Raw genomic sequence first — 19,496 nt, forward strand, 5'->3', positions numbered from 1 at the left:
TGTCATTCCTGTCTCTTTATAGTTCCTGAAAGTGCACAGAAACCCGCTGGCGGCTGAGCCAACATGACTTGCTGACAGACGGATGTGTTCTTGGGCCCACGCACACCTGGCGGTCCCTCCCTGGGGCCCCAGACCTTCCCCCGGGCTACGGCCGCCCGTGGAGCCAGAGCTGGACTTTCTCCGAACAGCTGTGAAGCGTCTGAGGTCTGGCAGAGCAGCAGGGCCCTTAGAGACACAAGGTGGTCTGGACACCGGCCCTGTCCAGGTTTGACCAGCTCTGACACCTGGTCAGAGCCCAGAGGAACGGATGAGCCAGTTCCGCTGGAAACGTCACCCCCTCGCTCCCCATCACCGCTGGGCATCAGATCCAGGCCGCCGCCCGGCCCCCTCCCCCAGGAGAGGCCAGGTAAGAAACGACATTTCTGTTTATGTCATGTAAATTGCCATAATGGATAAATATGAGTCCCAAGTCCGCAGAGACAAGACGCTAGGAAATCTTGATTTTCAATGAAAGGAGAAGGGGGGGCGGGGAAAGCATGAAAAATTTATTAACCTGGAGCCCCTGGGACCAAACCGCAAGTTAAAGACTCAAATCCATCCCCCTTCCCTATAACGTATGATTTACATTCGCAATAACGGGCGCCATACGGAACTCATTGGATTAAGGAGGCTCACTCTTAATGTCACGGAATAACATTATTGAACCGCGCAAAGCCACCCGGCCCCCACACCGGCTTCTCCGTGTGGGAGGAATTCCATCCTGTGTGTTGGTCTGAGAGGTCAGACAGCAGTGGAATTGGGGGAGAAAGGAGGAAACGGGTGTGCGCCCAACACACCGCCCAGGAATCCTCAAACCTGGACAGGCCCCCGGGACCAGGCAGGGACCCCCGGGGGCGGCAGCTGAGCAGGGGGCCTGGCGGGCACTCAGGAGGCTGTACAAGGCGGGCCCCGCCCTCCTGGAACCCGCAGCCTCTGCTGACCCCTGAGGCATGTTTCCAGAGGACACAGACCCCCAACTTTGGCTTGAGGGTGACTCCACAGAAATGGCCTGACACTCAGCGCCGGGCAGGGGGCTCCCCTGGGGTCCCCGGGCCCCACATCCGCAGAGCCAGCCCCGGATGGAGTCAAGGGGCATCAAACTGGGGTCTCGACAGAGCAAGTGCACAGGGCGTCCCGCTCTCGCTGTCATCACGACTCTCACCCAGTCTGAGCCGTACGATCCAGGCAAGCGAGGCCACGAGGCTCCCCAGAAGCAGCAGCCGGTTATCGGGGAACAAAGGGACGTCTGCCGACAAACGGGGACAAGCCCCCTCGGCAGGTCGTCGCCTGGCCTGAGGGCCGTGGGCCCGCCATGGCCCAGACAAGCCCGTCACCTCTTCGCCTCGGTCCCCACCGGCCGCGTGGAGCAGGCCACACAGCCCTGCACCAGGCCACCGTCGACCTCGCAGAAGCCAAGCCTCTCTTCCAGAAGACCCCCACCTCCACCCAGTCCCTGGGGAGGGCTCCGGATCCCTTGGGTGAAACCAATGCTAGGGGTGGGCTGCATGTGACGGCCCAGGCAGTCCTCAGAGGGGGCAAGGAGGGGACAGAGGCAGGCCAGACCAAGGCTTCGGGAAGCGGGGACACCCCAGTGGCTTCAGGAGGCCCCAGCCTGGAGCCTCAGACCAGCCCCGGCCCGCGTCAGGCCAGGAGACAACTCTGAATCACCAGCCGCCCCTGCTCGTGGCCTGAGCTCCTGGGGGCCCAGCTTCTGCAAAAGCGCCTTCCTTCCCCGGAACGGCCTCGCCAGCCCAGGGAGGCGCAGGCCCAGCCCCACCCCGACGGCAGCACCAAAAGACCAGCCCTCCTCGCGCCCGGCCCTGGGGAGGAAGCTGCAGCCATGTCACCACGGGAATGTGGGTGAAGACCTGCTGACCCTCTGCCGGGGGGGAGCGCACCCCCCAGCCCCATGCAGGCGACCGAGGCGGGCTCCCGTCCCGGGGAGAGCCCGCCTCCGCCACCCACTCCCCTCCCGTCCCCCTGCCGGCTCCTTACTCTGCCAGCTCCTCCAGGCTGCGGTACACGTCCTCGTCATTCTCCGCCGTCTCCTCCGAGGGGAAGGGCCTGCGGAGACAGACAAGGGGGAGTGAGCGGGTCTCTGCCTTCTGTCTGCTCTCATGGAAGGAAACAGGGTGCATGTGACACAGGGCCCCCCAAGTGGAGATGTCGAGCAGGAGGACCCCATGCCCAGCCCGGCCCCAGACCCCGCGGAGCTCGCTCCTTCCGTCCAGGCCCCGGAGCGCCTGCTGGTGAACGAGGGAACCAGGTCAGGGATGCAGGAAGCTTCCATCCGTGTCACGGTCCTGTCTTCACACATCAGGGGGCCTCAGACACGGGGACCTGGGCTCCCCTGGGTGCCTCGTGGTGGAGCATGAGAGCCTGTCTTTAGGAGCGGGGGTCAGGGTAGGAACCTAGACTTATCTGGACTTCAGACCCTTTATTTCTTCCATGAAGATCTCCCAGTTCTGTATATGGGGGATGCCCAGGGTCCCTGCAAACTCTGTCACCCTACGATGCACCTGGGAGGAGTAGGAGACGGGGCCGGGCGTCAGAAAGCTTCCCAGTGTGGTGGGGGTGGCACGGCAGGGTCCTCACCAGCAGACAGGGGGCCCCCTGGGCAGTTCGGAATCCGTGGGAGGAGAACTCACGGGGAGGAAAAGGACGTTCACAGGGAAAGCGGGGGTTCGGCCACACCTGTCACTACTGCAGAACGAACCTGGGCCTGACTCCCGGGAAGGGGGCGGAGCCAGCCTACGCGGCCCAGGGGCTGAGATGGAGGTGACGCGGAGCCCTGGGCCCGGCCGGGCTCACGGGAGGGAACACAGGCGCCACACCACCTGCAGGACGTCCTCTCGGGGAGGGTGGGTGAACCCCAGATCTGTCACCCCCTACCGCTATCCAGAGACTGAAAAGGGGTGGTCCCAGCTCCCAAACTGGAGAAAATGGGACAGGTCTGCAAACAGCACAGCGTGATCCGAGTGAAGAAGTGACGGGTGGAGATGGGGGCCACTCAGAGCCCACCAAGCTGTGAGCTGGAGACCTAGGTCCTGGCCAGCGCCATCACAGACCTGCACAGCCCTGCGTCTGAGGTCCCGAGGCAGACCTGCCAGACCAGGGGTCCCCGTCACCTGCGGCTTCCTGGCAACAGCTTGTGACACAGCCCAGGCCGACCTCTCTGTAGAAGGGCTCCCCTCCTCCCTCCCATCACCATGACAACAGCATCCCCCACTGGGCATCATGTGACAAGAAGGAAGCAGGACAGATGTGTGTCTTCAGGTCATGGGGAGAGCCCCAGGCCATCAGACGCCTGTGCCCCCAGCAGGACCAGGACCCTCACTGACCCAGCCAGGAAACCCCTCCACGACACAGAACTGGAAGCCAATCCAGATCACAGGTGGTTGACAGGGTGCTGGAACCGAGCTCTGGTTTCCTAACTGACTCCCCACGGCCGACGGTTCCAGCCCCCCACCCTACTGATCACAGAAAATTCCAGGCCAGGCTGAGGGTGGCCACCCCACCCCCACCAGCAGGACACCCTGCTGCCATGACCAGCCTCGCACGGACCCTGTCAGCTGTGTACACTCCACTCTCTGGCAGAAAGAGCTCGTCTGCTCACCCCTGGGTGTGGCTGGTGGGGACCCTTCCCGGAGTAGGGGAATGCCCGGGTCAGGGGCACAGGCTGGATGAGACCAAGTGGGCCGGGTTAGGGTCTTACACACTCAGACAGGCCACCATGCTGGAGCCGTACTCACAACCAAAGTAACTTTATTCCACGAGTTCCATGTAAATTTTCTAACATGCATCTGTGTTCTGCATCATGAAGCTTTCCACTTTCCAGCTCAGGGAGTCAGCAAACCCACGGCGCACACGTCACCTCTCACCATGCGCATGCCCAGACAGACATCACTAGTCAACCGCTGCACTCCTATCCTTGAAGGAAATCCTATGTACGTATCCTGTCCTTACAGTCTCTCTCAACACAGGGCTCTGCTCTCAAGCAGATGAGACATTCAGATGAAACCCACCTGCTCTGCCAGGTGAGCTGAGACACAGGCAGGTTAGGAGAGGAAAAGCATTTTTTTATTTTTTATTTTTCACTGAAAAATATTGCTCTTGGCCATGCTCCACAGCATGCAGGACCTTAGTTCAGGCCACTGTGGTCCCAGTGTCGAGTCCTAACCACTGGACTGCCACAGGACTCCCTCGGACAGGAAAGGCTTTGGAGTAAGGCACACCCAGGGGGGCCTGAACCCTAGGTCCACCGCCGGCTCTCTGAGTGACCTTAGACCAGCTACTTGCCCTCTCTGAGTCTCAGTTCTCTTCCCCTGGGACGTGGAGACAGAAGCAACCCCTTTACGGACCTGTACGCGCTGCTGTATTTAAAACGGTTGACCAACAAGGACCTATTTTATAGCACAGGGAACTCTGCTCAATGTTATGTGGCAGCCTGGATGGGAGGCGGCTTTGGGGGAGAATGGTTACATGTGTGTGTCTGACTGAGTCCCTTTGCTGTTCCCCTGAAACTGTCATAACACTGTTAGTCAGCTATACCTACCCCAGTACAAAAAAAAAAGTTTTTAAAAGAAATAACCCCTTATGGGGTTGTCGTGAAGGCTGGCTGTAAGATGGGGGACTGTTCTGCACTTAGTAGGACCCCAACCCTGGAAGCTGCTATTCCTTATTTCTGTTCACCCTCATCCTCTCAGCCAGGCCAGTTAATGCCACCCAAGGAAAGTAACTTCTGATGCCTCCTTAAGGCCTAAGAGCCCCAGAATAATTCAGCATGTTTTTTCCTTCCAGACAAACAGGAAGTTAGTGCTCACTAAAAGAAGATAGAGGAGTAATTTCAAAACGTTTTGTCTCAAAAAAAAATCCATCGTGTGTGTGAGTGACACTCTTATATGTTCTCTTTTCCATGTCTCTGTCGGTGTCCAGGTTTACACTCCTTTTCATCTCCTTCGTCTGTCCCACGCAACGGAGATGAAACAAGAATGTTAAAGGCAGAAGAACTACCCTGCTGTCCACAAAACGCTTCCTGCTTTTGTTCCAACATCCCTGTTGGGGGCCACAAATCCCCTTGAGAATGAGGCTGCAAATCCAATTAATTTCTGCCGCAGCCAAACAAAGCCAGGCTGCAGCCAGGGTGGGCAGAGGGAAAGGGGCGGACAGCCTGCCGGGGACGATGTGGAGTCACGCACCCTGGCTGCTGAGGCCAGCCCTGGGATGGGACTGGAAGGTAGGGGTAGGGGGCGGCTTGCCGACGCTCTGGCCTCCTTCAACCCCACTCTCCCCACTGCCCCCATGCGCTCACTACCTCCAGCCCCTGTGAGTGCTCTTCCCTCTGACGCCAGCCCCCTGCCTACCCATTCACCCAGGTCCTGGCAGCCTGTAAGACTCAATCCAAGCTCTATCTCGGGTGGGCAAACGTGACCGCACTCTCAGCCTGGGTCCACTTCTGCCTAGCACAGTGCCTGACACTGTAGCGACCCAGCTGGATAGATGGATAAATGGGTGAATGAAAAGACAAATGAATGGATGGATGAATGGACAGATGGATGTATGGGTGGGTGTCTAGAACAAGTGGGTGGGAGAAGGGTGGCAAGGTGGGTTGATGGACAGAAGAGTGAGGTGAGTGAGCAGGTGGGTAAGGGCGGAAGGATGGATGGGTGGCCAGGAGGACAGGTGGGTGGGTGGATTCGCTGGGGAGTGGATGGGTGGACAGAGGAATAGATGTCAGACATTGTCGAGCTATGGTTCTCAAGTCAGGGCTATGGTTTTTCCAGTGGTCATGTATAGATGTGAGAGTTGGACTCTAAAGAAAGCTGAGCACCGAAGAATGGATGCTTTTGAACTGTGGTATTGGAGAAGACTCTTGAGAGTCCCTTGGACTGCAAGGAGATCCAACCAGTCCATCATAAAGATGATCAGTCCTGAATATTCATTCGAAGGACCAATGCTGAAGCTGAAACTCCAATACTTTGGCCACCTGATGGGAGAGCTGACTCACTGGAAAAGACCCTGATGTTGGGAAAAACTGAAGGTGGGAGGAGAAGGGGACGACAGAGGATGAGATGGTTGGATGGCATCACCGACTCAATGGACATGAGTTTGAGTAAGCTCCGGGAGTTGGTGATGGCCAGGGAGGCCTGGCGTGCTGCGGTCCATGGGGTCTCAAAGAGAAAAGACACGACTGAGCGACTGAACTGAACTGGTTCTCAAGCTGCCCTTCCCCTCAGAAAACAACAAACGGCAGCCCTGAATCAGAGGCAAGGGAGCATCTTCAAGAAGCACTTCTGAGAAGCCGGGCAGAGGTGCCCCAGTCAGCCCTGAGCCGTGACTTTTCAGTGCTGACCCTGACTCCACACCCATGGACACATCTGCACAGAGGGCGTTTCTGGGGCCACATTACAGCTGGAACTTCAAACCTGTGAGGGGGAGTAGGGGTGACTCTGGGGTCACTTGCAAGAAGGCCTGGCCCCATCCTTCTGTCTCAGACCCCCCCAACTACCCCCTCCTCAGCTTGACCAGACAGCCAGACGTTCACGGCGTACTCATTTGTTCTTGAAAAGGAGGGGGTGAGAATCAGGTATGGCAGAAGGACACAGGCATGACCGTGGGCCGGACACAGAGTGTGGTCATCCAGGTCGGCGGGGGCGGGTGCTGGTCCCTCAGATGCCGTCAGACCCTTCCTAAGGACGCATTTCCTGGTGCCCGGCTTCTGGCAAGCCAAGTTTCCCACTCACATCCCTGAGGGAATTAAGGGGATGCCCGAGCTGGAAGCAGAAAAGCTGCCAGGGGCCCATAAACCCTACCAGGCCCACGCATCGGGCAGAGTCAAGTCCACCCAGCACCCCGCCCTCCTGGCGGGGTAAGAGGCTCGGGCCACTGCTTCAAGGCCCCCCAAATTACGCCTCCCACCCTGCGGCCAACGTCCACAACCTCGGCTGTGGCCAGCCTGGCCGGAGGGGGCAGCCCCACTGCCGGAGGCTGACGGGTCCCCCGCTGGGGGAGTAAGGCTCCAAAACAGAGCACCCTCAGGAGGGTGGGCACCCTGACCCCCAAACAGAGACCTGGGGCTCAGGGCCCCTGCCCCAGGCGTGCCCCCTCCAGCCTTCATCCGTCGGGCCGTTTCCTGGCACCTGCTCTGAGCTGGGCTCGGGGACTGCCACTGTCCCTGCTTCAGGGAGAAGGCGCAGCGCGACCGTGGCTCCAGGACCAATAAATCAGGCTCTGGTCCTTGCCCGCGGGACTTCCCTGAGAATCTGCTGGAAAGCCAGGGCCTCTGGAAAGTGCCCACGTGTGCAGCCGTGGGTCAGGGAGGGAGGGACGTGCGGTCAGGGCGGGGGCGCAGCCGATGCTCCGGGGTCCCGGCCTGAAGGCGGCGAACACAGGCGCACACCGGCTGGGACCCCGGAGCGCTGTGGGGTGTGAACAGTGAAGCCCTGTACGGCGGGCAGCAGGACAACAAACGACCCAGGAGCCAATGAGAGGCCCTCCGAGCCCAGAGGCCCCCCTTGCCGTGTGACCCTGAGCAGGGCCCACTCTCTCTCTGAGCCTCAGTCTTTCCAGCTATAGAATGGGGGTGGTCGTCACCATCAGGATTAAATAAGCCAGCACGCAGAGCCTCTCAGAGGGCCTCGTGGCCCCTGAGCGGCCCGTGACCCTCCCTCCCCTTCCAGGGGCTCATCCCTGGAGCCCACCTCCAAGTCCAGGGCCCCAGGCTCAGGCAGACCCCACCATCCTCGCGGCCTCTGAGCATTCTGTTCCAGGTGGAAAGCGCCCCTCGCCCGGCAGCCTCCAGCCCTGTCCCAGGCCCACGGGGTCAGCACCACCGCGGGGTCTTCCACTGCCCCCGCCGAGCTCTGGAGGAAGACGGTCACCTCGACGGACCAACGTCCATATTCAGGAGGTGAGGCTGTGCTTCAGGTCGGCGCTTGGCTCTGACCGGCAGCGCCGTTTGGAGAATCTAGGACACGGGGTTTATGTTCCACTTTTCAGGTGAAAGTGATCCGGGTTGAGATGGCTCTTCCCCCTCGGTCCCTTGTTGAGCATGTGCAGGCAGGAACGTGGAAACGCGACTCACAGGCAAGTGCTCCCTGCAAAGCGACCTCCAAGCTCAGCGTTTACTGGCAGCATCAGAGAGCGGCACTGTCCGCAGACGCTCCTGGTCCTCCCGGGCCGGCCAGGGGCATCTGAGAGAGGGGCCAGGGCCCCAGCTTCTCAGCTCACGGCCTGAGGCCTGGGGGTGCCTGGGTGTCCTGCAGGGGTGACCACGGCAGAGCGCGTCCCAGACAGGGAGTCTCTGAGGATGCGGGAATTCCAGGACTAAAACCGGGATGAGCCGGCCACCCGGTCCTGCCCGTGTGGACAGCGGTGCCTCTGTTTCTGGCGCTGGCATCACCCAGGAGCCCTCGGAACTCACCCGCCCTGGGCCCAGGCAGGCGGCCGGTGAGCAGAGGGCTGGGGGAGGGGACACGCGGCCACAGAGCGCCAGGCCACACCCGCCTGGAAGCCGGAAACAGCAGTGAGACAGACTTTAAAGGCACATCAAACTGCAGCATGAAGGCCCCGACAGGCCCGTTTAATTATTCAAAAAGTCACCCGGGTGCCGCCTGCTAATTGGCTGCAAGGCCTTGGAGCACCGGGATTCTTATTAAAAACAGCTCTCCAGCTAAACAGCCCGGCTGTCCAAACAAGCACGAAATCCGGCTCTCCCCCTGGCCGGCCGTGCACCCACAGACGGACCCTGGCACCTGTGCTGCGCAGGGTGCCTCCCCACCCACTGCCAAGGCCGCCCGGGGCTGCCGGGCTGGGGGCCGCAAAGGCCCAGAAGCGGGGGGGCGGGGGGGGGGGGGCAGGGCAAGCTTCCCGCAGGGAGCTGACCCGGGGAGCAGCGTCTACCCTGGGTTCAGAGTCCGGCCTCGCTTCAGACAGACGGGGGCTGGAACTGGCCGCACCTTAAGCTTCCTGGCCCAAGTTTGCCCAGGGACCTGAGTGACCGCGCCTGTAAAATGGGGGTACACCGCCTGCCTCTCACACACAATGACACGCGCGGGGACGTGCCTCCACAGGGCCTGGCACACGAGCAGGAGGAAGCAGGGGTGATGGTGCGTATGGTCAAGATTCAGGGGCTGGAGGAGGCAGCCTGGGCAGAGGTGGGCAGAGCCGCTCACGCCCTGCGCACTCGGGCGCGCGGGGCTCAGGGCGGCTGGGCCGAGCCGGGAGGAGCCGAAGGGCCAGTGGGGCAGGACCTGGGCAGGGCGGGGGGACAGAGTGACCAATGGGCCAGCCCAGGGGCCACGACCAGGACCTGAAGCCAAAGTGGGCATAGGCGGAGGAGGTCCTGGGGTCCCCCTGTGACCTCAGCGGAGGCAGGTCCAGCGAAGGTGCGGGTGGGGGAGGAGGTGCAGCCCCTCGGGTGACCGGGGGAGACCCGAGTGAACCTCCGGAGCCCAGCCGGCTGTTCTGGCCCTTGTTTCCAGAGCCCTAGTGAGGCAGAGGGGGAGGCTGACCTCGGGGCACGCTTTCCCACAGCCCACTGTCCGGGGCCAGGGGTGCGAGGGGCCTGCAGCTGCTGCTAAGATGGGGGATGCGGTTTCTCAGCAGCCATGAGGCTGAACAGAGGTCTGACTTTCCGGTCCACTTCTCCGAATGGCAGCCTTTCACAGCAGAAAGGCCAGCGGGTCCGAGGGCCATCTCCCCCCGCAAGCAGGGCCCAGCCCCTGCGGCCATTAGGCTGTTTTCCTTTCACGACCTTTTGACCTCTTCCCAGGGGATACCTGCTTGGCCTAGGCAGGAAATCCCAGCGACCTGCCATGGCCCCGCCTGGATGGAATGTGCCCTGGAAAGGGCCATCAGGGAACGGGAGGCCATGCAGGCAGCAGGGTCTTCCCAGAGCCGCAGCCCGCACGGCCCGCCCCCAGCCTGTCCGCCCAGCCCGCAGCCCAAGGCCTCGGGCAGCCCTGTTCTCACCGGCAGACTCTGCACAGGAAGCTTTCACGCTGGTCACTGGGGGACGAGAGCCCCCTCGGCTGGGGGGACTGCACCCAGGCACAGCCTCGCTGGGCGGGGAGAGGGGGCCGGGGTTGAGAGACAGGAGCTGCGGCTCGGAGACGGACGGAGCAGGCCCAGCTCCAAGTAAGAAGCAGCATGGGCTGGCAGTCCTATCCAAGACCCCGGGGCCCCCCACCCTGCCCACCGCTCCCCTCACGACCCTCCTACCCGCCCCGCCCCTCTTGACCACACCAGGACACCCAGCACGTCCCCTCCCGGCCTCCCCAGAGCTTCTGCCTGGGCCTCCGCCACCCAGACCCATCCACCCTGGCTCTGCTCACCCCTCCCGCTCAGCCGCCTCACATGCCCCCTCCTCGGGGAGGGGCGTAGACCTTTGCACGCGAGGACCTCCATGCCTCCCTGCTTGCCCACCTGCAGGACTGGTCCCCCCGGAGCCCAGCCTCGAGAGGGTGGCACACAGCAGGTGCACACAGCCAGGCCACCGCTCCGGCACCAGGCCACTCTGGGCTCCCGTGAGAACAAGGACAGGACCGCTGTCCACCTCACCCTGGGCGAGGGGCCCCGGGGGTCCAGCTGGGCCACGGCCCTCTGTACGGCGCCAGTGCCGGGTCTGGAGGCGGCCCTGGGCAGGGAGGACTGCGCTCGGGCCAGCCGTCCCGCCCTGCGGCTGGTTGCTCACCTTGGAGTCGGCAGGGCCTCAGGGCCGGGCTCCGGGCCTCGGCTTTCATCAGACCCGCATGGGCCTCCGGGCTGCGCTCCTGGACACCACCCCATCCAAACCCCACCCCCGGACCGCTGCTTGGACTCCCGAGCTGGAGAGACGCGCGGAGCCCGTGAGTGCTCGACGGCAGCGCCCCCAGCCTCCCGTGGCCACCAAGCCCACGCAGGGCGGGGCCCACGGCAGGCCAGCGCCTTGAGCAGCCCTCATCACGGCATGGAGGCCAGACCTCCAGGGCTAGGCCGGGGACCTCACAGGGAAAACGGAGCCCCAGCTGCCCCCAGGGTCAGCAGTGAGGCCTGAGGCTGCTCCCCAGCCCCCAGAGGCCAGCTCTGCTGGGGACTGAAGCCAGAAGGACCTGGAGACACGCCGGGCCCAGGCCCCGGAACCCTGACCCCAAGCTGACTCTTGCGGGAGGAAGGGAAGGTAGGGTCCCAGTTCTACCCCAACAGGTGGAGACCCTGGGCCAGAGAGGCCCTCTCGAGGCCTCAGTCTCCTCTCAAAGTGGGGCTGAATTCCGATTCTCGGGGTCCAGGAGAGCTGATCTGTGGGGGTGGGGCTGAATCCCGATTCCCGGGGTCCAGGAGAGCCGATCTGTGGGGGTGGGGCTGAATCCCGATTCCCGGGGTCCAGGAGAGCCGATCTGTCGGGGTGGGGCTGAATCCCGATTCCCGGGGTCCAGGAGAGCCGATCTGTGGGGGTGCGGCTGAATCCCGATTCCCAGGGTCCAGGAGAGCCGATCTGTGGGGGTGGGGCTGAATCCCGATTCCCGGGGTCCAGGAGAGCCGATCTGTCGGGGTGGGGCTGAATCCCGATTCCCGGGGTCCAGGAGAGCTGATCTGTGGGGGTGGGGCTGAATCCCGATTCCCGGGGTCCAGGAGAGCTGATCTGTCGGGGTGGGGCTGAATCCCAATTCTTGGGGTCCAGGTGAGCACTCAGTGAGCTGAGCCCTGGGGCATGCTTGGCCCCATGCATGTCGCCACTGCCAGGATGGTGGGGGCAGGGCAGGAAGAGGGGCAGCTCCAGAAAGGCCCGAGTGCCCCACAGCCCAGAACTGCGTGCCGTGCTGACCGTGTGGCAGCTGTGAAACCAGGGATTCCCAGGAGTCAGCCCACTGCTGGCGACTGCCCTAAAGGTCTGAAACTGCAGAGACTGAACAAAACCACAAGCGAAATACAGCAAAACTAAGAGCCTCTTCATGAAGATGAAAGAAGGGAGTGAAAAAGCTGTAAAACTCAACATTCAAAAAACTACGATCATGGCATCCGGTCCCATCACTTCATGGCAAATAGATGCGGAAACGCTGGAAACAGTGACAGACTGTATTTTCTTAGGCTCCAAATTCACTGCAGCTGGTGACATGAAATTAAAAAACACTTGCCCCTTGTAAGAAAAGCTATTACAAACCTAGACAGCATATTAAAAAGCAGAGACATCACTTTGCTAACAAAGGCCCGTCCAGTCAAGGCTATGGTTTTTCCAGTAGTCACATATGGATGTGAGAGTTGGACCATAGAGAAAGCTGAGCACCAAAGAATGAATGCTTTTGAACTGTGGTGTTGGAGAAGACTCTTGAGAGTCCCTTGGACTGCAAGGAGATCCAACCAGTCTATCCTAAAGGGAATCAACCCTGAATATTCACTGGAAGGACTGATGCTGAAGCTGAAGCTCCAATACTTTGGCCATGTGATGCGAAGAGCTGACTCATTGGACCCTGATGATGGGAGAGACTGAAGGCAGGAGGAGAAGGGGATGACAGAGGATGAGATGGCTGGATGGCATCACCGACTCGACGGACATGAGTTTGAGGGAACTCCGGGAGTTGGTGATGGACAGGGAGGCCTGGCGTGCTGCAGTTCATGGGGTCGCAGAGAGTCGGACACGACTGAGCAACTGAACAAGCAACAGCAGCAAGCTCACAAGACCCCAGGGATGGAGGCGGGAGGTGGAGGGCAGGGGTCTCCTCTTGTCGGGGCCACGGGGGCAGGACGGAGGAGAGCAGCGGGTGGTCACAGGCTTCCTTGCACTCCGCGAGCTAGAAGGGTCTAGCTTGGGTGCCTGATATCAAGCTTGTGAGAATTAAAAACAGTTTAAAGCTAAATGAATGAATCCATAAAAATAAAAGAAAAATGAAGTCACTCAGTCATGTCCGACTCTTTGCGACCCCATGGACTGTAGCCTACCAGGATCCTCAGTCCATGGGATTTTCCAGGCAAGAAGACTGGAGTGGGTTGCCATTTCCTTCTCCGGGGATCTTCCCGACCCAGGGATCAAACCCAGGTCTCCCGTATTGTAGGCAGATACTTTACTGTCTGAGCTACCAGGGAAGTCCAAAAATAAAAGGAGGCGGAATGATAACCAACAGGGCCTAAATAAGGAATGATAAGAGAAGCCAGATGGTTAATTTTAAGAGTCCTCTCTCTCCTGTCAAAATACTGCTACAAGTTGCCTGAAAATGCACGGCATGTGCTGGTGGTCACCCCGGAGGCAAGCGTGGACCCGGAAGTGAGGGAGTCGGGCAGGCGGCGGGCAGGCGTGGGCCGCACAGGCTCACGGGCCGAAGGCTGGACAGGGTGGCGGCCCCTCGGAGGCAGCCTGGTGGGGCTGTATCTGGGTTCCCTCCACCTCTCCCTCAGCACCTGACCTCAGGCCAGCCCTTCAGCCTCTCAGCCTCAGTCTCCCCATCTCTAAAATGGGACCCAGCAGCACCCACTCAGCACTGTCATACCGGGGGGCAGGGTGAACTCTGGCGGCCGGACGTCCCGGCTTCGCCCGCGGGGCAGAGGCTGCAGGAGCCCGTGGGTGACCTGCTGGGTCTCCTTTCCCGGCCACAGCTGCCCCTCTGCTCCAGCAGGACGCCATCCGTCAGCCTGGCTCTGGGGCAAGTGGCACAGGGGGGAACACCGCCCAGCCACACGTTCCCTGTGGCAAGTCAGCGAGCCTCGGGGGCTCTTCCCTGGCACTAACCATCCTGGCCTGCGCTGACCACAGCAGCAGCTGGCGTGGCAGAGGGACTCAACTAGAAGAGCCCCACAGTGAGAAGGACAGCCCAGCGACCCAAGGGGGGAGTGCCCCTCTGTTACCAAAGCCCCTCTTCCGATGTAGCTTCCCTGATAGCTCAGTTGGTAAAGAATCCGCCTCTAATGCAGGAGACCCTGGTTCGACTCCTGGATCGGGAAGATCTGCTGGAGAAGGGATAAGCTACCCACTCCAGTTTTCTTGGGCTTCCCTTTTGGCTCTGCTGGCAAAGAATCTGTCTGCAATGCAGGAGACCTGGGTTTGACCCCTGGGTTGGGAAGATCGCCTGGAGAAGGGAAAGGCCACCCACTCCAGTATTCTGGCCTGGAGAATTCCATGGACTGTATAGTCCATGGGGTCGCAAAGAGTCGGACACAACTGAGCGACTTTCACTTTCACTCTTCTGATGATGAGATGAGCGGGCCTCAGACTTGTCCGAGTACCACCTTCACACTCCGTAACCAGATGTACCCAAAGCACCGGAAAGCCTTTTGCTGATGATGCTGTATCTCAAGGCAGCGTCTCTGATTGGTTGGCTTGGGCAGCCCCCTGACGCGGCACAGACTTGGGCTGGTCCCTCCCACCGGCCACAGCTGGGAGCAGAGAGCAGGGCTGGCCGGGCCCCAGAGCTGGGCGGGGGGTCACATCCCCCACACCACTGGCCGCACTGGGACATCCATTCTGTTCAGGGCATTCTTCAATAACCCTCATGTGCCTTCCGCACACGGATAAATCCCAGCGCAAAGCATGACGCGATTTCCCTCCCTGTGTCTGAAAACGAGCCAGTAACGTGACACAGCTGCCCGATAAATGTTTCATGGAGGCGCTTGCTGAGAAGGCAGCCTTTGATTGTCTTGCTTGTTACACAGTGAAGTGATCTTCGCTCCCTCGAGGGGAGGACAGACCTGGGGGCGGGAGGAGCTGGGGCTCCAGGGCACGTGGACATTTTTACAGCCCCCCACTGAACCGCTGCCGGGGACACAGAACCCGCCAGAGAGGACGCCGCTGTCCACCTCCCGCCCCTGATAACCGGGGGCGGGTCCCTGAACCCCAAGCTCCCTGCCAGCCGCTGGCCTCTGCCTCGACCTTCAAGTCTTGACCCACAGGGGCTGTGCGAGGACCAGGTCAGGGGTGGGGTGGGGTGGGGTCAGCTTTCAGAGGGGGCAGCTTTGCACCCCCACACAGAGGGGACCCCCGCCTGTCTCAGAGCTCTGTTCTCCGCAAAACCCACACCCTGGGCTTGAAACAATAGAAATTCAATCTCCCGGGGCTGGGAGGCCAGAGATCCTAGATCAAGATGCAGGCAGGGCCAGCGAGGTTTTAGAGGAGGAGCCCCCGTGTCCCCCACCCCCGTCCCCCTCCCCATCCCCACGTCCCCCCTCCCTCCCCGCGTCCCTCCCCCGTCCTCCACCTCCATCCCCTGACCCCTGAGGGGGTGGGACGTGCCAGACAGAGCCCCGTCCCCACCGGGGGGGCGGGGGGCCCACCTCACAACGTGCGGCCCCTCTGAGGCATAAGGCTCCCCCCACCGGCCCAGTGACAGCCTCAGACTGGAGCCTTGAAACAAAACTGACCAGGCCTGACGGCACCTCCTCCCCCACCCTCACCTCACCTCCTCCAAGGCCTTCCAGACAGGAGCTCCCTCCCTGCTACTCCTCCCTTCTAGAACCTTCTATGGAGCCCCCCGCACCCCCGAAGGGTGGGGAACCCTACAGGGGCCACTGCCCCAGCAGGTGGGATCCTACATCCAGGTGTGACATGCTTGGGAATGAGACTCGGGGCGGTGGGGAGGGAAGGGGGTGAATGTGAGAACAGCAAGATACACCCCTCAAAGGGATGAAATGTATGTTCCGTGAATTTTTCTGCAATTCAGTAAAAAGCCAGAGAGCAGGAGAGAGGGGCTGGGCAGGGTTAGGACCAGGGAGTCAGGGATGGAGGCTGGTCCTGGCTTGCAGGAGCGCTCGCGTCCCCTGCGGACCCAGAGCCGAGCCCACCATGCCGACCCCACGGGGGTGGGTGCAGAGGCCCACGCCCTGGGCCCCACGATGGCCTCACACCGGATCCTCAGGCCCACGTCCAACACCGGCCCCCCCAGCGCTGCTCTCACAAAAGCGGCTCAAACAGCTCGGGTTTACTACCTTGCGGATCCGGATGTCAGGAGTCTACAGTGCATCTCATGGACTCAGATCAAGGGGTCGGCAGGGCCGGCTCCTTCCGGGAGCGCCAGGGGAGAACCTGGCCCTTTCACAGCTTTAAGATGACCCGCACTCCCCGGCCCGTGGCCACACCCCTCCAACCTCCGCTTGTCATCACGTCTCCTTCCTCTGACCCTCCTGCCTCCTCCTTACGTTTACAGGTGAAATTCCGTTTATAAAACTTCACCTGCAGAGAACCTTTCCCCAGTCACACAGGGTCTGGGGGCTAGGAGGCGGGTGTATCTTTTGGGGCCACCTTTCAGCCCACCGAAAGGCCGGCAGCCCGTGGGTGTCCACAGGGTGTCCGGGGCAGCAGTAATCACGCTGCACAGGGTGCAGGCTCACGGCAACCTTGGGCGGCAGGGGGACCCTCCCCAGCCCACAGAAGCAGAGACAGAGGCTCCAAGAATACCCCTGCCTAAGACCACTCGGCAAGCAGGGGCTGAGAGATGAGACCTCCAAGGGCTGAGGGCGCCCTGGTCTCACCGTTCGACTTCAGGCCCAGAGAGGGTCCCGCCCTTTGCCATCTCCTCCTTCCCAGGCATGCAGAGCCGTGACGACCCCCGAACAGGACATCCTTCAATCTGGAGGGCCAGCTCCGACTGTGACAAGGACCCCCATCCCCACACACTGGGCTGGATGACTCCCCAGAGCCCCCCGCCATCACTCCTGCTCCCCCAGCCGGCACCGGGGTGGGGCTCTTAGATTAAGCCTCCTATTCATCAGCCCCTGAGAAGCATAACTGGGGCTTTTGTGGGAGATCAGCTCATGATGCACAGAGCAAGAGTTGTGAAATGATCATTTTTTAAAGGAGCGCGTTGGGCTCCTCTCCAGGCATGAAAGAAACGCGGGAGAGGTTCGTCAGGGCTGTGGGCTCCGTCTGCGGGTTTTTAAAACAGAAGAGTCTGGCTAGAGGAGCCCCTCTTTCTAATTACCGACACCATGGACTGCTCTCAAACGGAGAGCACGGTCAGGGTTCTGTGTGAGTGGGGCTGGCTCCAGGCCGACACATCGCCTGTGAAACCCTCGGCCTGCGCGGAGCTGCTCAAACGCGTCCCGCTCCGGAGCGGCCGGAGCCCACCTCCCAGCCCAGGGAGGGTGAGCTGCGGGGCGTGCCGGAGGGCCTGTCCCTGGGAGCCACGAAGGGAAAGGACCCCGGGAAAGTTCTGGACTGGAGCTCAGACAGGGAGGGAGAAAGGCCGGGTGAGATGGGGCCCGGGGCACGTTCAGTGACAAGGGCGAGGAGGAGACAGGCGAGCTGGGCAGCTCTTCCTGCAAAGGTGCTGCTCCGGTCAGCGGGTCCTGTCCCCACCTTTGGTCCGCAAACACCTTCCCGACCCCCTCACCTCCCTCCCCATGTGCAACAAAGGGTTAACGCAGCAACCCCCAGGCTGCCCACACCCTGCGTGTCCAAGAAAGGTCAGGCCCTTGGCCTGGCTGCTGAGAGGGACCTCTGAGCCCGTGGGACGTCCTGCTGATTACAGCATCTCTGTCTACCTTGGGGGGCCCCAGGCCAGGCCAGAGGGTCTGAGAAATGATGGGGTTTATGGGGGACCTCAGGGCCACAGTATCAGCTGGACCTGTGCAAGGGCTGGAAGCTAAGGTCACCCCAACAGGGGCAGTCAGCCGTGTCTACACGACCCACACCCAATGAGAACCAGGGCACCAAAGCTCAAGGGCGCCTCCCTGGCTGGCAACTCCCATCTATGATGTCACACATCATTCTGGGAGAATTAAGCACTGTCCATGCAAGTCCTTGGGGAGAGGAGACCCGGAAGTCTGTGCCGCGTCTCTCCTGGACTCCTGTCTATGTGCCTTTTCCATCTGCTGATCTGGACCTGCCTCCTTGCGCTGTAATAGACCAGAACCCTGAGGATAACAGCTTAGCTGAGTTCCGTGAGTCATCAGGCCCAAAGGTGTCCCGACGGCCCCGACAGGCCCTGTGACGTCATTACAGCAAACTGGAACGGTACTGAGCCCTCCTGCGGGCCAACACCGACCTCCGGGCTCAGCCTCGAGAATGAACCCTGGGACGCCCCCTGGGTTCCCCCGCTCCCACCGGCTCTGCGAGGAGCCGCCCACACGAGGCGCGCAGCCCACCAGACTGAAGCCGGCTCTCACCCGCTCTGCAGGCTGGACCGCCGTGCTCTCTGCTCACCGTCACCCGAGGGGCTGGGGTCCTCATTCCCCAGCAGGGGGGCCACTGTGCCCGCATGCTGCCCGGAAGACAGAGGGAAGGAGGCGCATTTCCAAGCCCACCGGCCAGCCTCGGAGAGCTGGCCTCTGCCCACCCAGCGCAGGAGCGGCGGGGAGGCACCTGTGTCGTGGGGCAGGGGCCCTGGGACTGCGGGGCGGAGGGGTCAGGGTGCCGCCCAGCCCCTCAGGGGCCTCCACACTGCGCAGAGGTCACCGGCACACTCTCAGGCCCCTTGCCACTTCCTAAGCCACCAGCAGACTCCCTGGCCAACTGTCAACCCCAGGGAACCCGAGGCTCCGGGAGCCAACAGACAAGGCGGTCACGGCCTCGGTCACCGGCCTCTTGCCCGCAGGGCAGGGCGTGGGGAGGCTGGCGCTGCGCTCAGCCCACAGCAGGACCGCACCCGAGCAAAGCCACTGTCTCATCCGCCCCAGGAGCACCCCTGAGCTCCCCGACACCGGGCCCCAACCAGGAGGATTTTATGAGATGGAGAGAAAAGATCACACTCTCGAGTCACATGACAAAGTGGATAAAATGACTGACTTCTGTGGCACGAACTCCATTCCTGCCTACACGCACACAGGTGGCGGACACGCTGGAACCGGGGGGAGGCCCCCGGAACGCAGCCTGTCGTCCCGGCTAGTGGGGCAAAGAGCGGACGACCGCTCCTGGGAAAAACACAAACAAGAAAACCCACGAACTGTCTGTGTATCCGCCAACGACTCACTTTTTTAAACTACACATTTTTAAACTATCCCTATTACAGACGAAAGCTATACTGAAAACCAATCCACGCAGCTGGGGGCCTCACAGGCAGAGCAACGTTCTGGAACGTGGGCCGGGTGGTGGTACAGGGGTTTCATCCTAACCTTATTCTTTACAGCCTAACCGTGTTATAAATATTCTCGACTATGTGTTTAGTAGCAGCGCAACAGCATTTTTAAACAGCCTGTCGTCCCTCTGACATTTAAAAAAAAACTCAATTCAGTGAACTCGGACTTCAACTCAGACTTCTTAGTCTTTGGAGAACTCAACAGGAAAATAGATTCTGGGTGGGTTCCCTAATATTTGCATCTGTTCCCATGACTCTTTGGACCTGGGCAAATAACCCCACCAAGGGCCCTGTTGCAGGAGACATCCTGGTTTTGGGACCCCCAGTCCATGAGTGTGCAGGGACCCAATGACAACACCAGGGGGGAGCCCCTCCAGAGTTGAACCACTCTCACAAAGTCGCCGGTACCCACCCAGGTGAGACCCCCCCAGCCCATGTGCCCTCAGGAGGAGCCGTCTCTGCCCTCCCAAACCTCTCACTCCC

The 19,496-nt window shown here is 61.1% G+C and overlaps 1 protein-coding gene across 4 annotated transcripts in view; it reads right to left on the reverse strand.

Annotated features, from left to right (window-relative positions):
* VAV2 (vav guanine nucleotide exchange factor 2) overlaps window positions 1-19,496 on the reverse strand; it is a 188,586-nt gene that overhangs the window by 58,659 nt on the left and 110,431 nt on the right. For all 4 annotated transcript variants that reach the window (XM_043470124.1, XM_043470123.1, XM_043470122.1 and 1 more), the window contains exon 4: window positions 2,035-2,103. In XM_043470124.1, the coding sequence (XP_043326059.1) occupies window positions 2,035-2,103 (69 nt within the window). The remainder of the gene's footprint in view (window positions 1-2,034; window positions 2,104-19,496) is intronic.

The sequence above is a fragment of the Cervus canadensis genome, chromosome 5 (assembly GCF_019320065.1).
Source record: "Cervus canadensis isolate Bull #8, Minnesota chromosome 5, ASM1932006v1, whole genome shotgun sequence".
Taxonomy (NCBI): domain Eukaryota; kingdom Metazoa; phylum Chordata; class Mammalia; order Artiodactyla; family Cervidae; genus Cervus; species Cervus canadensis.